Here is a 20,649-nt window from a genome sequence, read left to right on the forward strand (position 1 = left end):
CTTAAAAAACAAAACTGCATGTGGATGAAGCTTTATCCTTTCAATCCACTTTCTTTTAGGAGCTGCTTTAATTTCTCCAAGTCCAGAATGCTTCTCATGCCACTGTCCAGTCCCGGCATCAGCTAGCTGCTTGGTGATTTTTCTAAAATGGCAGTTGCCCTCATTATTTCTTAATGAGTTCTCCTCTCAATTCCCTTTTCTTATGACTCAATTGCTAGGTATAACCTCAAAATCCTTTCTTCTTTTTAACTTGACTTTCAAATTAATGGCAGCTGCATATTCTAACTTTTTTCTTCTTTAAGTATATTTTATTGATTATGCTATTACAATTGTCCCAATGTTTTCTCCCCTTTGTCCCCCTTCCACCCTCTCACCCTCTGGCATCCTCTCCACCTTTATTTCGTGTCTGTGGGTTGTACACATGAGTTCTTTAGCTTCTCCATTTCCTATATTATTCTTAATCTCCCCCATGTTCTACCTACCTTTCAGGCTTCTTATTCCCTGTATCTTTTTTCCCCATTCTCCCCCTCCCCACTGATAACCCTCCATGTGATTACATTTCTGCGATTCTGTTCCTGTTGTAGTTGTTTGCTTAGTTTTTGTTTTGCTTTTTTGTAGATTCAGTTGTTAATAGTTGTGAGTTTGTCGTCATCTTACTGTTCAAAGTTTTTTACCTTCTTTTTTCTTAGATAAGTCCCTTTAACAGTTCATGTAATAAGGGCTTGGTAATAATGAACTCCTTTAACTTGACCTTATCTGAGAAGCACTTCATCTGCCCTTCCATTCTAAATTATAGTTTTGCTGAAGAAAGTAATCTTGAGTGGAGGTCATTGCCTTTCATGACTTCAAATATTTCTTTCCAGCCCCTTCTTGCCTGTAAGCTTTCTTTTGAGAAATCAGCTGATAGTTTTATGGGAACTCCTTTGTAGGTAACTCTATCCTTTCCTCTTGCTACTTTTGAGATTCTCTCCTTATCTTTAATCTTGGCTAACTTAATTATGATATGCTTTGGTATGTTTCTTCTTGGATGCAACATTTTTGGGACTCTCTGAACATCCTAAACTTGCATATCTAGTTCCTTCACCAGATTGGGGAAGTTTTCCTTCATTATTTGCTCAAATAAATTTTCAATCTCTTGCTCTTTCTCTTCTCTATCTGGCACTCCTATGATTCGAATTTTGGAGCATTTTCAGTTGTCCTGGAGGTTCCTCAGACTCTCCTCATTTTTCTGAATCCTTGCTTCTTCTTTCTGTTCTGGTTGGATGTTTATTTCTTCCTTTTGTTCCATTGATTTTAGTCCTGGATTCCATCACTTCACTCTTGTTTCCCTTTATTTCACTTTGTATAGCCTTCATTTCTTTCTCCATTTTGTAACTGAACTCAGTCATTTCTGTGTGCATCCTGATTACCAGTGTTTTGAACTCTGCATACTAAAGGTTGTCTATCTCCTTGTCACTTAGTTCTTTTTCTGCACCTTTGATCTGTTCTTTTACTTGGGCCATATTTCTTTGTCTCAGTGTACCTGTTACATTGTAAGGGGCAGAGCCTTAAGTATTCATCAGAGTGTGGTAACCCACTTTGCTGCATTGTGTTGCTATATGTGAGGGAGGGGTCCGAGAGGAAACAATGTTGCTTGCTTGCTTGCCTGGCTCTTGCCCCACTTTCTGTCACCTTCCTGATTTCCTACAAGCAAATTGTGTTCTTTTGAGTGCTGATTCCCAGGTGGGTGGGTTTGTGTTTTAGGATCCTATGGGTCTCTCCAGTGGACTCTCCTGTAAAACTGGGAGTTTCTCCCACTGTCACAATCCCCACAGGTTTTTACAACCAGAGTTTTTAAGGCTTTATTTCCCTGTGCTGGAGCCCTGGGTTGCACACTTTGTCTTGCTCTCACAATTGTTTCTCCCAGCCTATCTGCTCACAAATGTGAGAAATCCTGTCTGCCAGCTACCAACTTGCAGAGCATCCTCTTTGCCCAGCTTCCAGTCTTCACCCCTTCTACCAGAAAGGATGAAGGTTTTTTCTTTAACTCTTTGGTTGTCCAACTTCCATGCAGTTTGATTTTCTGACAGTTCTATTGGTGGTTGTTTTTTGTTTGTTTGTTTTCAGATCAGTTATCCTTTTAGTTGTGTGAGGAAGAAAAGTGTTTCTACCTATGCCTTCATCTTGGCCAGACTCTAACTTTTTTTCAGTTCGTTCTTTACTACTTTATTTTATTTATACAATATGTTTACAGTGGTTTCTAAGTATTGGGGAATATTTGTATATACTTTTATTGTCTATATTCAATTTTTCTTTACCTTGGTTCCTGCAAGTCAGAGAGTACAGCTTTTACAATCTCCTAATCTTCTCTTTTTACCTCCCTTTGTGTATATAATAAAATACACAAATACATTTGAAACAAAAGCAAATTGAATATGTTAACTCCAAAGCACTTGACTGATAAATTATCTGTAGAGTTGTTTTCTAATCTAAGAGCCCAAGAAAGAGTATAGCCTTTGAAATCAGACTGACTAATATTGGAGTTCTCCCCAAATCGGTGCTGACGGAAATATATTTCAGTTCATTTCAAAAGCGGTATAATTTATCTCATCCATCAGTGAAGGATGAGATAAAGCACATGTCACTATAGATCCTCAGGAACAAGGGTGGTTTCTGAGGACCTCTCAGTTTTTTTCAAGGCAATTCTGGGCCATGCTAGGTCCCTCCTGGCTGCATGTCCTGCACAGCTAGCGAGTCGTGCGTAGTTAGTGTGAGGTATTTTTAGGATATCAACCTCTGTAATTATCTGATTGATGTTCATACACTTGGCTCTGTACTGAGTCGGGTGTAGCAAGGGCAACTTTCCACCGGAGGTCAGCAAGATAAAGCCTTTGTAATTGCTTATGGTCAGGCTTAAAAAATTACATAGAGGTTTTTAACCAGGAGTTGAACTCCCCACTGGTAAGGACAGACTTGGAGGACAAGGGAGAAAGTGAAGTGTTACTTAGGACCCCAGCTTTCCAGTATGCATAATTGTTCATTACAGATACAGATTTGGAAGAGAAAACCAAGAATTCAGGTTGAGACATGCTATATGTGTAAATCAAGCATGTGAAAATGTGGTCTTAAGCAATTAGATATAAAGGTCTCTTTATATTTGAAAGTGATATGGAAGGCATTTATGGGAATGGGTTAAATAGCGTAGAACATGTAATAAATAAAAAGGAAGGGGACTTGGGGCCAAATCTTAAGACCTCAACATTTAGTTTGAGTCGAACCAGCAAAGGAAGCTGAGAAGGGTAGCTGTCGAGGCAGATGGGTGGCCGGGCATGTGAAGTCAAGAAAATGAGACTCTGTAGTAAAGAGAGGGAGGGTGCTCACGGGCCTGATTCGACCAGGTCTGAGAGTGCTGGGCTCAGTTGGCAACATGGAAGTCACTGGACAAGATATCCTCTAGGTGCCATCTGAGCAGCTTAAAAAGTAAACGGAAAAGGAGGGAACACTTCCCAAATCATTCTGTGAAGCCACAGCTTCCCCAATACCAAAACCAGACAAAGACATCACAAGAAAACAAAGTGCAGATCAATATTTTCATGACTACAGATGCAAAAATCTTTGACAAATTTCTAGCAAACAGAACCTAGCAACTATAATATAAAAAGAATTGAACACTATGACCAAGTGGAATTTAGCCATAGAATGCAAGATTGGTTTAAAATCTGAAATCAGTTAATGTAATACCCATATCAATAGGATAAAGGACAAAAACCACATGATCATCCACCAATACAGAAAACATTGACAACATTTCACATTCCTTCCTTCAAAAAAAGTAAAACGTAACGTGCTCAACTGGTAAGAGACTCTATCTAAAAAAAACCCCACAACCGACATACTTAAATGATAAAAGACTGAAATGCTTTCCTCCTAAGATCAGGAATAAGGCCATAAGGCAACCTGGGACAATGGCAAAGCTGTGCCCTTAGGGAAGAAAAATCAGACAATATTAATAGAGAAGGAGGAGTGGCCCCATCTCAGACATAGTCCGTGATAAAACCGGTGCTGACAGAAATATACGTCAGTTCATTTCAAAAGTGGTATAATTTGGGAGGGGGAAAATTACCTATTTATAACATCATATGAAAGATTTGGGTAATTTTTATCAAGTGATAGGAGATTCAAAGATATATACAATACACTTCCCTCGAGGAGTTCACAATTTAGCAACAGAAGGGATCATACAAAGACAATAGAAGCTGCAAAGAAATGTAACATTATAATTCTAGCCCTTATATTTGATTTTTCAAGGTAACTAAATGTACATGAGACACAAGCCTTCAATCTTGTATTTTCAGTGGCTTGGAAAGAGATGTTATATATGAAGAAACAAAAGACCTAAGAGTAAATACATGCAGAGACCCCAGGCCAAGACAGAAGCCTGCACCAAGTGGATTCTTAGGGAGCAGTCTCTGAGGCAGAGATTGATGAACCTGCAGGGGGTTTCTTGGGGTTCAATCCCTGTGGAAGGAAGGGTAGAGGGCACAGGCATGGTTGGAATGAAGGCCAGACTGACTTTTTGAGGTGCTCTCAAGCTGGATTTGGCCCCTGTTTGGAAGAGAGGGGCCTTGTAGCCCTGCCCTGATCACTCTTGGTTTGTTGCCTGCCTTTGAGAAGGGAGACTGACATCAGGCAGAGAGAATTCAGCCAAGGTGGTGCTTGAAGATGTTGAGCTTAATGTTGAGAGGTATCTCCTGGCATCTGGGGAAGTGGGGCCTTCAGTCTTGAAGGGAGATCAGGACAGCACATCACAGCACCTTGGTTCAGGGTGGCATTTCCACTCTTTTTGTTACCATACAACCAGCCAGTAAGATTCATGGAGTGACTGACACACGGCCCACCTAGAGAAGCACAGAGAGGACTTGTGTCGGCCTGCACAGAAGTACAAATTCTTATGTTTTAGTTAAAAACAAATTTCAATGACAAAATAAAGCTGATAGAAGAACATGGGCACCTGTTGAAAACATTTGATTAGAAGTTTTCTTTCAATTAACCTGAAGAATTGGCACAGATAACCCAAAACCAAGGGAAACTGAAGAAAACTGGGCTACCGTAATTTGCAGTACAGATAGAATCACCGGCAAGTCTCTCGCTTAACTTTTTAAGATATAGAATTGAACCAACCTCCTGCAAAATGTTGTGTCCGCATAGCTCCATCCGTGTCCTTTGAAAGGATAGGACCAACTCTTGGCAAAAATGGGGACAAGATCATTCACAGTGACTTTCAGCCACACCTTTTCTTATTTACAAGGCAGCATCCTAGAGGCTTGTAATTAGGACTCATGGTCAAATCCTTCCCCAGGGCAGGAGATGACAGGCAGGTATTCCTGCCTCAGTCCTCGTCTCAGATCACCCTTTCTGACGTCCTCTCCCTAAACTCTGCTTCTCACACCTTACTGACCATCTAAAAGCTACTCAGACCTCTCCTTCTGAGAAGGGTTTTGACTTTTTTTTTAAGCTCATGTTTCCCAGGGTTCACTTCATGGACCATCTATCTGCCCGAAAATCAGGAGTGTGTTTAGTGCAGGTTCCTGAATCCCATTCCAGTCTTCCTGAGTCAGAATCTCTGAGACTGAAAATATGGAATCAGCAATTTTTTGTACAGACCGGCTAAAGGATTCTTTTGCACACTTTAATTGTAAACATCCCCCACTCCTCCCTCATGACCTCAGCGGTCACACGTGATGAGCTCATGTCTGATAATACTGAGTGTGCTGTCCATCTTCGGCGGGGCCTAGCATTTTAACTGAAGATAGTCTCTAAGGATTCAAGCTCAGTCAGGAAATTTCAGCCACCAGGGCAAAGTATGAAATGTGGATTGATGTATAAAATGATGTCTGAAAATTTCCATCTTTGCTCTTCCTTTTCATCAGTTTTACTTGATGAGAGCCTTGTTTTCTACTCTTTTACAATGTTATGTTCTTCTATAAATACATGTATCAGTCAGGAAACTCCACAGACAACCTTAGGTGTATATGTGGCTTAATACTGTCTGGTTAACTAACTCAGTTTATATTTGCATACAGACATGAAAACAAACATTCTACCTTCGCAAGGGCATCGAACTGTTATGGGAAAAGAAAACAAAAGAATTTATTATCAAATAAGTTTGAAGTACACTAAATTAAAATTAAGCTGTTCTTTACTACAGAACTTTCCTCTCAGAGCTTTTAAGATGCTAATGTACATTATGAATTTCTCAGAGGAGGCCACACAGGCATTGTGTCCTGGATTCTCCTGGGGAGCTCCAGAAGTTATTATTTGTGGATCACTGGGGAAAGGCTGTTCTAGATTTTAGCAGATCACCGTCCATCACTTACATTCAGGCTGTTGCGTGGGTCACAGTGAAATTCCCTGGCTAAGTTTGATTTCAGGTAATTATTGTAACTGCTTAGTTCACCTTGGGTTTTGATTTAAACTTTTAGCAAAAGCATTCAGATTAGGTCTTCCATTTCAATGAACTTCAGATTTCGGATCCATATTTCATTCTTTATTAAATTTACTTTTAAACATACTGTGCAATCATTGGTCCATGTTTTACAACAGCTTTTGCTTCTCTTCCTTTTGGCTGAAACAACTTTTTAAAACTGTTAGTTTTTCTGTTCTCAGTTTTTATTCAAAACTGTTCACCAGACTCGTATTTTAACTCTATCCCTTTTATTTCCCCCTAACATTTTGGTATTTTGGTGGGGGGCCTGTGAAACAACCATTGCACCTACCTCAGATAAACCTTTAAATTCACGCAGCTTTTGGTACAAATTTCTAACAATTGCTTCCTAAAAGAACTCAGATGTTATTTTCACAAATACTTCACTGCTATTCCCTTCTCTCAAAAATGGTTCCTACTATTTTCCCAGAAAGGAGCTGAGATTCTTTATCAATAATTTCTAGAATTTCCTTTAAATCTTGAAGATGTTTACCAATAGGATAACAAGGCAGATTTCATCACAGAGACCTAATCAAGAATCAGTAAGGCACTGAAGTTTTAGAGGTTCCAATTTGGAATCATTCCTTTCAAATTCCTCCTAGAAGTATATTGCTGTTCGATAAAATAAGATTATAGTTAATGTTTTGATGGATTTTGTTTCCAGCGTCCACAGAGGTGGGCTGTGATGCTGTCTGGGAGAAGGATCCCAATTCACACATTTGCTACCAGTTCAACCTGCTTTCCTCTCTCTCCTGGAGTGAGGCACATTCATCGTGCCAGATGCAAGGAGGTGCTTTACTGAGTATTGCAGATGAGACTGAAGAAAATTTCATAAGGAGTAAGTAGGGGGACATTGATATGATACAATTAAAATGGTTTAACCATTACGTCCATGCATGCAAAAGTATGTTCTGAAAAAAAATGTTCCTTGGAAAATATTTTTCTTTTATTAGCACCATCCAAACTGACACCCAGAATTTTGACTTGAACTCAGTTCAGTCAACATTGGGGGCCGTTCAGTTTGGCACCCAACGTTCCTTATCTCCTCCTCCTCCTCGGAGAAGAGCAGCTGAGGCCCCAGCAAAGGACCCAGAGTTTGCGGCTTGAGCAAGTGCCTGGAACACACAACAACCTAAGTTTCAAAGTCTGCTAGAGATCTTAGCCATTCAGTCCCCATTAAGAAATAATAAAGTCATTTATCAAGTGAAGTCTTTCCTATTACCCACTGTGTGAAGGTACATAGTAGGCCTTCTGGTGGATTCCAAAGAATTAAAAATTTAGTTAGAGAAGCAGAAGCAGACACATGGTAACTAACACTATAAGAGAATAATATAAGATGTCAGAAGAACTGTGATAATGATCTGGGTCTTGTGTCTCTCCTATCACCTAAACTCTCCTCTTACTTCTCCTTTAAAGATTAAATGTATTTGTATATGTATATATACAGCTTTTCAAAATTTTTTGAAACATTTAGAAGTGTCACAAAATTAATCACTTTCATTGAAAGTTTCTGACACTTTTTTCAAATTTTATTGCATATGTAGTACAAGTTTATTCTAGAATAATTTAAAATATTCATGTATATAGGAAGAAAAATAAGCATCCCATAATTCCACAATCTGGATAGAAACATGTTTTTCAACTAGAACACAGGTGCATGCAGGTATGCATAGTATCTCTGACAAATGGTACTGAATAAAAATAGGAGGCAGCTATTTCAGTGGTTGGGACCGGGGACCCGAGAGTCAGTCACCTGCCTGGGTTTGAATCCCATCTCTACCACTTACTAGCAAGGCTACCCCAGCAAGTGATTTAACCACTCTGTGCCCCAACTACCTTCCTCTATCAAATGGAAATGATAATAATGCCTACGGCTTGGCAGTGTGGATCACATGTTATGATGCATGTGAAGTCTTAGAAAAGTGCCTGGTACACACAACAAACATTCAATATGTGTTATCTATTTAACAACCACACACGCAGTTTGGTAATACACTTATTTATCTTTACATAATGAATATTTGTCCATGTTTATAATATAGATAGATAGAATTATTTATTATGTTTTTATTTGTTGCCATCATAAGCCACCCCTGCACACAACTTTGTGCATAGATTCCAATTACTTTTCTATCAGTTTGTAGAAGTAGATCCACGGGGTAAAAGCAGAAGCACATGTAACGCTTTTGAAAATTATTAATGTCTGCAAGAAAGATTTAACAAATGCATAAACAGTGCATTGAAAATTGGAAAATTATCATTGAAACTGATTTGATTCATATTTCAGAAAAACACTCATTTCCAAAGCCATTGTTAGCCAGTAATGATTTTCATAGAAAATTTTGCACACAACATATGAGTGACAATTGTTATCTGTGTTGACTCCAGGATTTCTAATAAGAGGGTTTGGACTTACTCATAAAACTTAAATAACAGTTAAAAAATACCACCATTTTTAATTTAAATACCACAATTCTATAATTAGACTTTGGGGATTATTTAAGAACACAGAAGTCTGTTCATAAATAGGGAAGCCCATTCTGATCAAGGTATTTTTTGATGACAATAGGCTACTGTTTCTTGCTAATCACTGATGAACATTAATTATGGTATAAGGAATTATCCAAGCTCTCACAAATGCCAAGAAATATCCCCCAAAATTTAGGTTTGACATTGTTATTATAGAATTATGAGCCAACTTAATTTTAAAAGTAAAATAGACTGTTTGGGTACCTTTAAACACTCATTAAAAATTGCACAATGATTTTTTAATGTATATTGTTAAAACGGTTACACAGAGGGTATTCAAAGTAATTCTAAGTTAAGAATAACAAATATTTAAATATTTTAAGTAGATTATTTGAAAATATCACTTTGTACCTATACCCATATGAAACATGAAAATGTCTTCATCTTGTGAGTCCATCTTCCAGCCCACCTCCTCTCATTAGGATGTCATCTGATCAAAGCCATTGAAAGGACTAACCTGATTGACTTTAGGAAGAGACTCTATGTTAATGCCTCAGGAATTTGGAAGGGCAGGGCCCATGAATTTGTGCTGTTTCTGTTCAGTTTCCCGGGCTCTTAGAATTATAAAGCACCTTTTTCTCTGTCCTTGTTGAGTTGGATTCTCCCGGTTGGTCACTATTGTATTGAAATATGCAATCACAGAGAAAGTGGCATCCTTGTTGGTGAATACGCTGACTTCTACAACCTGGGTGACCATACAGTGGACATCCAAACTGAGACTCTTTGGAGAGTGAAAGCAGGTGTGAGTCATAATTACTCTGGAACTGCCAGCATAAACCATGAGTTTTCCAGGCAAACTGGAACATACAGTCACCCTATTTATCACTCTTATCTGTCAGGGTCTCCATGTCAGGCAGGGCCCCTTCATCTGGTGCAAAATAAATTGGGTTCCAAAGCAGAGGAACCATGAGAGAACAAGGCTCTCCTCTTTTTTCCTGTACTCTTTTTTAATTGTACTTTTTGAAAAATGTTCTCTTGTATAGATGAAAAGTTTAAATGGGTAAAAAGGGTCAAATATATGATGATGAATGGAAACTTAACTTGTTGCAATAACATAGAAAGATATCAAATTTTTAGGTTGTACACCTAAAATGTATATCCTGTATTAACCAATGTTACCTAAATAAACAAACAAACAAGATTAAATAGCAATATTTGAAAGTGTTACAAAATCAGTCAATTTCACTAAAAGTTTCTGACAGTCTTTTTATTTATCCAAATTTTACTGTACAAGTAGTACATTTATTCTAGGATAATTTCTTAAATTCAGGTGCACAGAAAGTAGAATACCACGAAAGATTTTTCTTCATTCTGTAGTTTTGATAACCATATTTTTCTGCACCAGCGTGTCAGTGCACATGTTTATACACAGCATTTATAACCCAAATGGCGTTGAATGAAACCAGGAGTTGCTGTGGCGCAGCGCTTTGGTGTAGGAGCCACAGAACCAGCCTGACAGACAACAGTTGAACACTCATTAGCATTATGGATCCCTCTGGGTCCTCTGGCCACTTGGATCCAGACTCCTCAGCTGGAGTCCTGAGTCTCCAAGCTGAAGTCACCAGTCACATGCAGCAAGAAAAGAAAGACTTCCCAGAGCGGCCCTGGGCGCTTGCCCCTTACCCTCTAGAACCCTTAAGGGCACACAAAGTAGGTGGTCTCAGATTTGTAGCTTGCACCCTTGGATGGATTGACAGCCATTGAGAGGCCGCATCTGTAGACGCTTAGATAACACTTCAGAGCTGCCATAAGGGAGCCTGCGGGAGGCTGCTGTGCTTCTCAAGACCAAGGGAGGCTGGCTGTTTACTCTGAAGCACCAGGGTGGGGTTAGTAGCACTTAAACCCTTTTCTGACTTCGACTGGAGTTAATTTATGACTCTGTGCTCCAGAAATACAAAAACAAGGAGGAAGTGTAATATTGATTTTTTTTGAAACTCCATGTTTCTGCTCATTTCAGAGCATTTAAGCAGGGGAGCTGTGGAAGTGTGGATGGGTCTGAATCAGCTGGACGAGCATGCCGGCTGGCAGTGGTCTGACAGAGCTCCGCTCAACTATCTGAACTGGAACCCAGGTACCTGCAGCGTTTGATTTACCTTCAACAGGCGGCATCTTCCCTCAGCTGGAACAGCAGCTTTGCCCACACACTTACAAGGCATGTTATTTTGAAAGTGGCTTACAAAAAATTATAATCCTGACTTAATTCCTGTAATGCTTTTGCAGACAAGAAAATGGACACCAAGAAGGTAAGCTGTGTATTTAACAAAGGTTTCAGGAGGATGTGGCTCGGAGCCAAGATTCTAGTCAGCTCTTTTAAAAATAGCCACAAAGAGCAAAATATTTCCCTACTTTAAAACAATAAAATCAGCTGTCACCTACTTTGGGAAGTCATTTTATCGTCATACCTGGGCTCAACTGCAAAATCTTAAGTGTAACAAAACATCTTAAAGTGTTTACCGCATATGCCAAAGAGAAGGTTGTTTCCTTGATGCTAAAACGACATTTCAATATTAAACTAACTGATTTCGCTTGTAAGGTCAAACCCTCACACTGTATTTCAGAAATAAATTTTGACCCATTCGTTGAATATCACTGTGGAACATTTAATTCGTTTATGCCAAATGCCTGGAGAAGTCGGGACTGTGAGACCACCTTACCTTACGTGTGTAAAAAATACCTGAACCACACTGACCATGAAGTAGTTGGTAAGTGTTTTCATTTTAAGTCGTTCTTATGAGTTGCTTACTCGTCCTTTCAATATATTCAAAGTCCTCCATTTTTGCTAATAACTCACAATTTACATTTAGCTAAGGCTAGCTTTATAATTATAGGAATAAAAGTGTGTAACAAGATAATACCTGATGTCTAAAAGTCACCATGAATTTAACAAATGCATTTAGGTTTTTACTAAAAACTAAGGCAAAGTAACCTAAGTGTATGAAAATATTTTTGTCTTCTCTTTACAAAAATTTGTATTTGTAGTCACTCTGCCCTAGAAGAACAAAATATGCTTCCTTTTCTATTTTAGTTTTGAGTTTTATTGATAGCTGCCCTAGAAATTAAATGGCAAAAAGACTCATGGACAACAGTGTGGTGATTGCAGGAGGTAAGGGGAGTCTAAGGGGACTGAATGGTAATGGAAAAAGAATACCAAAAAAAAGTAAATTAGAAAATAAGGCCCTGGCTGGTGTAGCTCAGTGGATTGAGCACGAGCCTGCGAACCAGAGAATCGCAGTTCAATTCCCAGTCAGGGCACATGCCTGGGTTGCAGGCTGGTTCCCTGCAGGCCAACTCCCAGCAGGAGATGCACGAAAGGCAACCATACATTGATGTTTCTCTCCCTCTCTCCTTCCCCTCTAAAGATAAATAAATAAATAAAATCTAAAAATATTTTTAAAAAAGAAAATAGTTGTATAAAATTCTTTACTTCATTGACTTCCTATCATATGCCATATCTCTTAATAGTAACACATCCTTGTCCTGAAATATCTACAAAACTTTTACGTGTAAGTTAAATACTACCTAATTACAATCCAGCACCTGGAAGCCTGATTACTTCTGTTCTTAAGATTTATTACTTCTTCTTAGTTTCTGTGAGAATTAATGTCTTAACAATGAATTAGAGATAAGACATAATGTTAAAAGAATCATTATCAGCATAATCAGAAATAACTTCAGATTTAAAATAATAAAACTGAATTATTATTTAAAAATATTATTCCTTATAACTAAGCTTTAACTTTTTATTTTCCTTGAAGTAGCTAAAGGGTACTGTATTGCAGAAGATGGGAACAGGGTTACTGGAAGCATCTTGCTATTTTTCTATGTAGAGATTTTTTTCATTATTTCAATAACATCCTGAAATTGCTACTGCTATGCTTGCTCTTACTCTCCCTCTCTTCCTGTCTTTTTCCTTTCTCCATTGCTTCCTTCTTCATTTTTTATATGGATGTTTGAATATAGTTGTCTTCATTTTCCCACCACCACTTTCTCTTGCCCTACCTACCCACCCCCACCTCCTATTGTCAACCCTACCCCACTTTGGCTTTGTCCATGGGTCCTTTATACATGTTCATTTATGACCCTTTCTCTTCTTTCCCACATTATTTCCCTCCCCCCTGGTTACTGTCAATATGTTCTTTATTTCAATATCTCTGGTTATATTTTGCTTACATGTTTGTTTTGTTAATTAGGTTCTACGTATAGGTGAGATCATATGGTATGTGTCTTTCACTGCCTGGCTTACTTCACTTAGCATAATGCTCTCCAGTTCCATCCATGCTGTCACGAAGGGTAGGAGCTCCTTCTTTCTCCCTGCTGTATAGTATTCCATTGTGTAAATGTACCACAGTTTATTGATCCACTCATTTACTGATGGGCAGTAAGGCTGCTTCCACCACTTGGCTATTATAAATTGTGCTGCTATGAACATTGGGGTGCATAGGTTCTTTTGAATTGGTGTTTCAGAATTCTTAGGGTATATTCCCAGCAGTGGACTTGCTGGGTCAAAAGGCAGTTCCATTTTTAGTTTTCTGAGGAAACTCCATACTGTTTTCCACAGTGGTTGCACCAGTCTGCATTCCCACCAACAGTGCACTAGGGTTCCCTTTTCTCTATATCCTCTCCAGCACTTGTTGTTTGCTGATTTGTTTATGATGGCCATTCTGACCGGTGTAAAGTGGTATCTCATTGTGGTTTTAATTTGCATCTCTCTGATGGCTAGTGATGCCGACTATCCTTTCATATGTCTCTTGGCCCTCTCTATGTCCTCCTTGGAGAAGTGGCTGTTTTTTTTATCTTATGCCCTTCTTGTACTCCCTCCTTTCGCACGTCTTTTCTTCTGTTTTATTTACTCCCCAGACCCACTAACTGAGGTCAGAGGCCAGAAATGAGGGTAGTTAAGCTAAATTTGTTTGGATCAATTATGTTGCTTCAAGTTCAACAAATTTTTTGGATGACCTAGTCCAGCATTTTCAAACTCTGTTTCCAGGATCCTCAGGTTCTTTGCTCAACTCCGCCTTTGCTTCAGTCAGAGAGGCTCCTGCTTTGTCTTTTTATATTTCCTTTAGTGAAGTTAAAGGTCGAATTTTTAAAAGGGTTCTGTGACTCATTTTTTAAGGTTGAAAACCACTAGGGCAAATGATATCTAAATGTCCTATATTCTTCAGCTGTGATGCTAATTGCTGTCAGAGTTCAGAGAAGCAATTTTAAAAGAAGTGTCTTATTTCCCAAATAGCAGTGGAATTATAACTAAATTAGTCCTTAAGGGAGGCACTCAGTTGTGGTTCATCAAATAAAGTAAAAATACTCTCACCAGGTTGGGAGAAGCTCCTGGAAGAGGAAAGCCAAAACTGTATGCATGCCATTGCCTTCCCTCCAATGACAAAGCATCATGATACTATTATCCTTAAATCTCACCCAGAGTTCACATGAATCCAGAGAGACACAGCAGGCACTCTGCCTGACCCTCCAGATGACAGCTTTGTCATCTCTACTCTAGAGGGATTGGCCAGAGTTTCAGACTCTTTTCACTTGAGGATAAATATCTACCCCCACATACTGTACATAAAATACCATTTTATTTGTGGTCCATAATGCTCCTTTTTCAGTGTGAAAAGATTTTAAAAATGGAGAACTCTAACTTGTAAATTTTATATCTACCAAGTCTCCCTACCTCTTTGTGCTCTAGGTGTTTCATTTGGGAAATGAAGCACTGAGATCTATCATGTCTTAGATCTAGATCTGGATCATAGATTGCATCCACTCTGAACAGCTAAAATCCTATAATTTATATGTTACTGTTTCATATGTTTTCTATTTTTCAAAAACGCAAAGTAGTCATATTCTGTGATTATATTTATTTTTATATTAAGAGTAATGAGGCCCTGGCTGGTGTGGCTCAGTGGTTTGAGCACGGGCCTGTGAACCAAATAACTGCGGTTCGATTCCCAGTCAGGGCACATGCCTGGGTTACAGGCCAATTCCCAGCAGGGGATGCACGAGAGGCAACCATATATTGATATTTCTATTCCTCTCTTCCCTTCCCCTCTAAAGATAAATAAATAAAATCTTAAAAAACAACAACTTAAAAAAAGAGTAATGAGTAATGGGCCTGACCAGTGTAACTCAGTGGGTTGGGTGTCATCCCACAAAGCAAAAGGTTGCCAGTTCGATTCCCAGTCAGGACACATGCCTGGGTTGCAGGTTCAGTCCCCAGTCATGTACATGAGGCAACGTACATGACTCAACTGATCAGTGTTTCTGTCTCACATCCATGTTTCTCTGCCTTTCCTTCTTCCTCCTTTCACCTTTCTCTAAAGATAAGTAAATAAAAAATTTTTAAAGAGTAATGTGTTATGTTTGTTAAATATGGGAAGTGATACTGTTTTTTTGGTTTTGTTATTATTTTTTGGTTTAAAAAGAAAAAGATGCTTGGAAATATTATGCTACCGACTGTGAGCCTGGCTGGAATCCCCACAGTCATAATTGCTATAAACTTCAGAAAGAAGGAAAGACCTGGAACGAGGCTTTGCATTCTTGCCAGTCCAATGACAGTGCCCTGGTAGACATAGCTTCATTAGCAGAGGTGGAGTTCCTTGTGACCCTCCTTGGAGACGGTGAGTGCCAAATGTCTTTGTTAGTGGAGTAGGAAAGAAATCAATCTATTATAAGTGATTATTTATGGCATATGTATCTGAAGCTTCTAAATAAGACTCAGGACTGCAAATTCATTGGGCTTTTATAAGATACACACACAGAAGCTTTGTAAAAGCTCACATATGCCAGATATATGACATATTTTTTATATATTTGTTAAAGGGGCATATGTCATTTTCTGAAACTTCTAATTTAAAGAAAAAATAAAAAAACCTAAGCCTGTAATTTAGTTATATGGCCAGTAGATAGCAATGGTGCACTGTGCTCATGTAATCTAAGCAATAAAGGGAATTGGTTAGACAAATAATTGGATTCAAATAACTTTAGCCAGCGAAAATAGATCATTTATTTGGTGCGATGATTTCCAAGCTTTGCAACATGTTCAAGAGTTCCAGGTTTCTAGGCCTCCATGCAGCTTCCATTCATCAAAGCAGGTCTCCCTCTACCTGTGTCATATATTTAATACAGAACTGTGCCAGAGAATATTGAAATCACTGACTTAGAGTAAATTTTTTTTTAAAAAATCCTCTCTAGACTCTATTCTAATGACCTTTTCAAGTTAGGTTTTAGTTTAAGGTGGAAACAAAACCTGCCTTTGTCATTTCTCCTCACCCTTCCCATTAAGGCTTCAAAGAACCCCGTGGCTGCCTCCAGGGCAACAGGGCACTTAGACGTCTGTCTCGGCTGTGCAGGGCCTTTTCCCCCTGCCTGGGCAGTCTAACTTCATCTATGTTTCAGGCCAGCCCATTGCTCCCATCTGCACGCTTTTAACAGTAGTTTCTGCTCATGTTTCCCAAGGGGAAGAAAAAAAAGAAGAAGAAATATATCATAAAGCTAGACTACCATTAAAAGTTATTTTGCATGTGTGCCCTTTTCCTAATCCAATAGACCTTCCTATTTTTTCTCTCTCTAGGCAGAAATAAAAATAGACCTTTCAGATCTACTTTCTTTCTAGTAGCAGGAACTAGAGTCCCAGCAACCTGACTTGCTTTTAAGCATTGTCCTGGCATGGGCTTTTGGTCCCACTCTGCCTCACTTAACAAGGCCTATATCAAGCAGATTGGATAGTACTGTATAGGGGGAAAGGGATAAGCAGGTGTTGTTACCAAGACTTAATTAAACAGGTTTCACCACGTGAAGAAATCACTTGCAAAATGATTTGCAAGTATATTTTGGTATATAAACAGGTATATTTTAGTAATAGCCTCAGTGTAATATCTCCTTTGCCTATGATAGAATTTCTGTAAGTAATTATTTTCTTACAGAAAATGCATCAGAAACATGGATTGGTTTGAGCAGCAGTAAAATTCCTGTTTCCTTCGAATGGTCTAATGGCTCCTCAGTCACCTTTACTAACTGGCACACACTGGAACCACAAATTTTTCCAAATAGAAGCCAGTTTTGCGTCTCGGCAGAGCAGTCTGTAAGTTTATTTGTTTGTTCAGTGTTCACTTTGCCGGACTTGTACGGAGGGCCGCCAACACCAGGACCTGGGCTGTGGCAGAGACCAAGCCAGGCACAGGCCCTGCCCCTCACCCAGCTTCCGTGCTAGACAGTAAACATGTGGCCATAGGAAAATCAGGGCAATTGAGGAAACTGAAAAATCAGTTGTCATGAGAGTTCTGAGCAAATAGTTGGCACGAGGGTGAGAAGTTTGGGTTGGGGCAGCTGCTTCAGATAAGACAGTCAGGGAAGGCTCTCTGAAGAGGTAATATTTAAGCTGGGGCTTAAGGAACAACAGCAACAAACATCTCTCGAAGAGGAGGAAGAACATTCCACACAGAGGCCGCTGGTGCCAAAGCCCAAAGGCAGTCCAAGGCTCACCGTGTGTGATGACAAAAAGAGGACCCGTGTGGTGAGAAGGGGTGCATGGTGAGGGGTGGCAGGAGGAATGCAAAATTGGGAGGCTCGCGGGTCCCATACAGGAATCACATGGAGCTCGAAGGAAATGGAGTCACTGGGGCTGCTACTTAGAGAACAGATGGGAGAGGGATAAAATGGCAGCAGAGAAACCAATTTGGAGGGTACTCCAGTGGCTGAATCAGTGTAGTGAATGTGGAGACAAGCAGGCGGATTCCAGGACCCTCTGGAAGACAGGAATTGTTGCTAAATGAGACGTGGGGGTGAGAGAAGTGGGTTTTCGGCTGGAGCAACCACCATTTTGGAGGATCCTGGTGCTGTTATCTACAATGGTGAAGATGAGGGAAGAACTGCGGCGTTGGGAGATTACTCTGGCGAGTGATGGTTTTAAGTCCATTATCTTCTTAACATAAAAGGCTTTCAACAGCTTGTGAAAAACTGTGAATCAGTGGAAAATCTTGCTCTTTTCCTGACACGAGTGTAATGGTCCCAGTGGCCTTAATATCGCACTTAGCCCTATTGGTTAGCCACTCAATTATCTAAAACATCTGATTATGCAGAATTCGTTTAATCCCAACCCATTTGAAGGGTTTATTATATGTTAAGACTAGACTTACTCTTTTCCATCAGATATCTGCAGAACTTACTGGGGTTTGCAGGGCGTCCTCAGTGTTTCACACCACCACAATACCATATCAAGTTCCTCCAAAAAGTAGTTTATCCGTGTCCCTCAAACAGGTTGACAAAGTAATTGTGCCAGCCAAACAAGGAACGTTTCTAAGCACTTACTTCTATGGTGTCTTTTATTGTTCTATCTTTTCAGGCTGTCACAGACATGTGTAGTTACAATCACACTGGTGAAGCAGTGTCTCAGAGTCACACTTGAGGAAAAACAAATAATGACCTCTCCAAATGTTCATCGTGGGTCTAACTGCTGAAAGATACCACAGTGTATTCTACAATATTTGATGCTTTGTTGGTTCATTAGTTTTGATACAACACAGATGACCCTCACTTCCTACTGACATTCTCATGTTTTATTTGACAAAAATAAACATTTCACTTCACGTGCTCACAGAGAAGGAGCCAACATGTGGACAGAGAAACTTTCTTTAAGAGAGTAAGGATAGGTATTAATATCACCAGATGTGTGGGGACAACGTTGCTGTAAGTGTGGTACGTGGTGGCCCCTTATTGTCGGCTCAGTAGCTCCTTAAACAGTAGATGTACGAAAAGTAACATTTATTCCCTTGAAGTAGATCATAATATGAATATAATTATTATAATTAAAAAGTTACCTAAGCATGGTTGAAGCCTAAATTTAAATATGAGAACCTGGGAAGTTATCTATCCAGTCATCCTTCCATCCAATAGTTATTAAGGAACGACAGTGAGCCTTACACTGTCCTGTACCTGAGGACCCCACGGGGAAGGTCTGGAGGGCTGCTCTTTATTACTTACTGCAGAGTACTGAACCTAGTCCTTGGAGTAGGAGTGATAATGTGCGCCTCAGAGGAATGATGAGATAATACATGAGAGTCACTCGGTGTTAGGCCTGGCACACATCAGAAAACTTGTTGCTGCTCCCCCAGTGCCTACCAGTCCAGAGTGGCATGTCCCGCAATTGTTTACATGCTAGAGAGAGAGCAGGGCCTCCCGCTCACAAGCAGAGAGAGAAGCAACGCTTTCCAATGACAACACAAGGTCCTAACACATTATGTGTTAGGATTATGTGTTATGTGTTAGTGTTCATCCTGTAACACTTATAATTAGTCGTGTTTTTGCACAAAACTGGCATTGCCTATCAGCATCAGTAATGGGATGTATTCATTCATCTCATAATACTTTTCCCCTCAGGAAGGACACTGGAAAGTTAAAAATTGTGAAGAAACACTTTCTTACATTTGTAAGAGAGCAGGACATGTCCTTTCTGATGCTGGATCAGGCTGTCAAGAGGTAAGTACCATTGACTTTGTGATTTAGGTGTAGGGACTTCATAACTACAATAATTTATTCACCATCCACTTAAAGTGAACCCCTCTCCCCTGCCCTTGCTCCCCATTCCCACTATTTCTTTCTTCCTTCCCTGCTCCATTTTTTTCTGAACGTGGGCTACATTTAACAAAACAATTATCAGCTGGAGTCACATGAAGGATTTACAGTTCTGTGAAGATTTTCTTGCCATTCTCTTCAACCCAAGACTGCTATTCTTTTGATTAAAAAGAATGCAAATGATACTGTCATGGCATCTGTACATTGATGAGTGTCAGGCTACACCCTTTCTTACTGGGGTTCTCATGGTCAACCAGTGGGATGTCAGGGTGACAGCGAACGCATTCCTCTGAGTCAGAAAGTGAGCTTCTGCATCCAAACTCTTGCTCCCCTGTTCACGTTCCTTAAACTTAAATATTTGACTAGATACAATAAGGGAAAGAAGTGTGTGCTCAAAATATATGAGGGGGGATCCCCAAATATCAGAATTTATTTGTAAAAAATGGTGTATTTATTTTTACATGTTTAAACTCCAGTCACCTTCAAAGTACTCTCCATTTGATGCAACACACCCATGAAGACATTTTTCCACTGCTCAAAACAGTTTTTGAACTTGTCGATTTTAGTGCCTTTTAGTGCTTCTGATAGTTTTTGTTTCACCTCTTCCACATGGACAAAATGTTTCCCTTTGAGGACTTTTTCCTTGAGGGAAACCAAAAACAGTTGCTCAGAATGAGATCGGGTGAATAGGGAGGGTGGGGCCTGGGGGTCATGCCCTTTTTTGGTCAAAAAGTGCCCAACACTCAGTGCATTGTGGGCAGGTGTGCTCATAAATCACCCATCATGAAATGGACAAACACACTGAAAGAGTCTTCAGAAAAATTCACTAAAGCTAAACACAGCCTCCCCCAACAATGCCAGCTAGTATGCTGATACAGATGGGCTTCTAGGCTACTCACCTAGGAGGGGAAGCCTGTACTACGTGGGGCCTATCCTCCAGAAGTTAATTCCATTTCCGTTTTGGGTTTTTTTTGGATTTATTATTTGGGACAGGTATAATAAAAACAGCATTTTAAGTAATAAAGCATTTTCAGTACTTTAAGTAATAAAAATACTTTAGATTTAAACTTACAAGGTAGAAAATTATGTTT

General features: G+C 39.5%; 1 protein-coding gene across 3 annotated transcripts in view; it reads left to right on the forward strand.

Moving 5' to 3' along the window:
* The window catches only part of PLA2R1 (phospholipase A2 receptor 1), a 107,713-nt gene that overhangs the window by 22,202 nt on the left and 64,862 nt on the right, over nucleotides 1-20,649 (forward strand). For all 3 annotated transcript variants that reach the window (XM_037044609.1, XM_037044608.1, XM_037044607.1), the window contains 6 exons: nucleotides 7,128-7,301; nucleotides 10,950-11,063; nucleotides 11,551-11,694; nucleotides 15,412-15,606; nucleotides 16,912-17,069; nucleotides 19,364-19,462. In XM_037044609.1, the coding sequence (XP_036900504.1) occupies nucleotides 7,128-7,301; nucleotides 10,950-11,063; nucleotides 11,551-11,694; nucleotides 15,412-15,606; nucleotides 16,912-17,069; nucleotides 19,364-19,462 (884 nt within the window). The remainder of the gene's footprint in view (nucleotides 1-7,127; nucleotides 7,302-10,949; nucleotides 11,064-11,550; nucleotides 11,695-15,411; nucleotides 15,607-16,911; nucleotides 17,070-19,363; nucleotides 19,463-20,649) is intronic.

Source organism: Sturnira hondurensis, unplaced genomic scaffold (genome assembly GCF_014824575.4).
Source record: "Sturnira hondurensis isolate 20B ecotype Veracruz unplaced genomic scaffold, ASM1482457v3 Scaffold0004136, whole genome shotgun sequence".
In the NCBI taxonomy this organism is placed as follows: Eukaryota; Metazoa; Chordata; class Mammalia; order Chiroptera; family Phyllostomidae; genus Sturnira; species Sturnira hondurensis.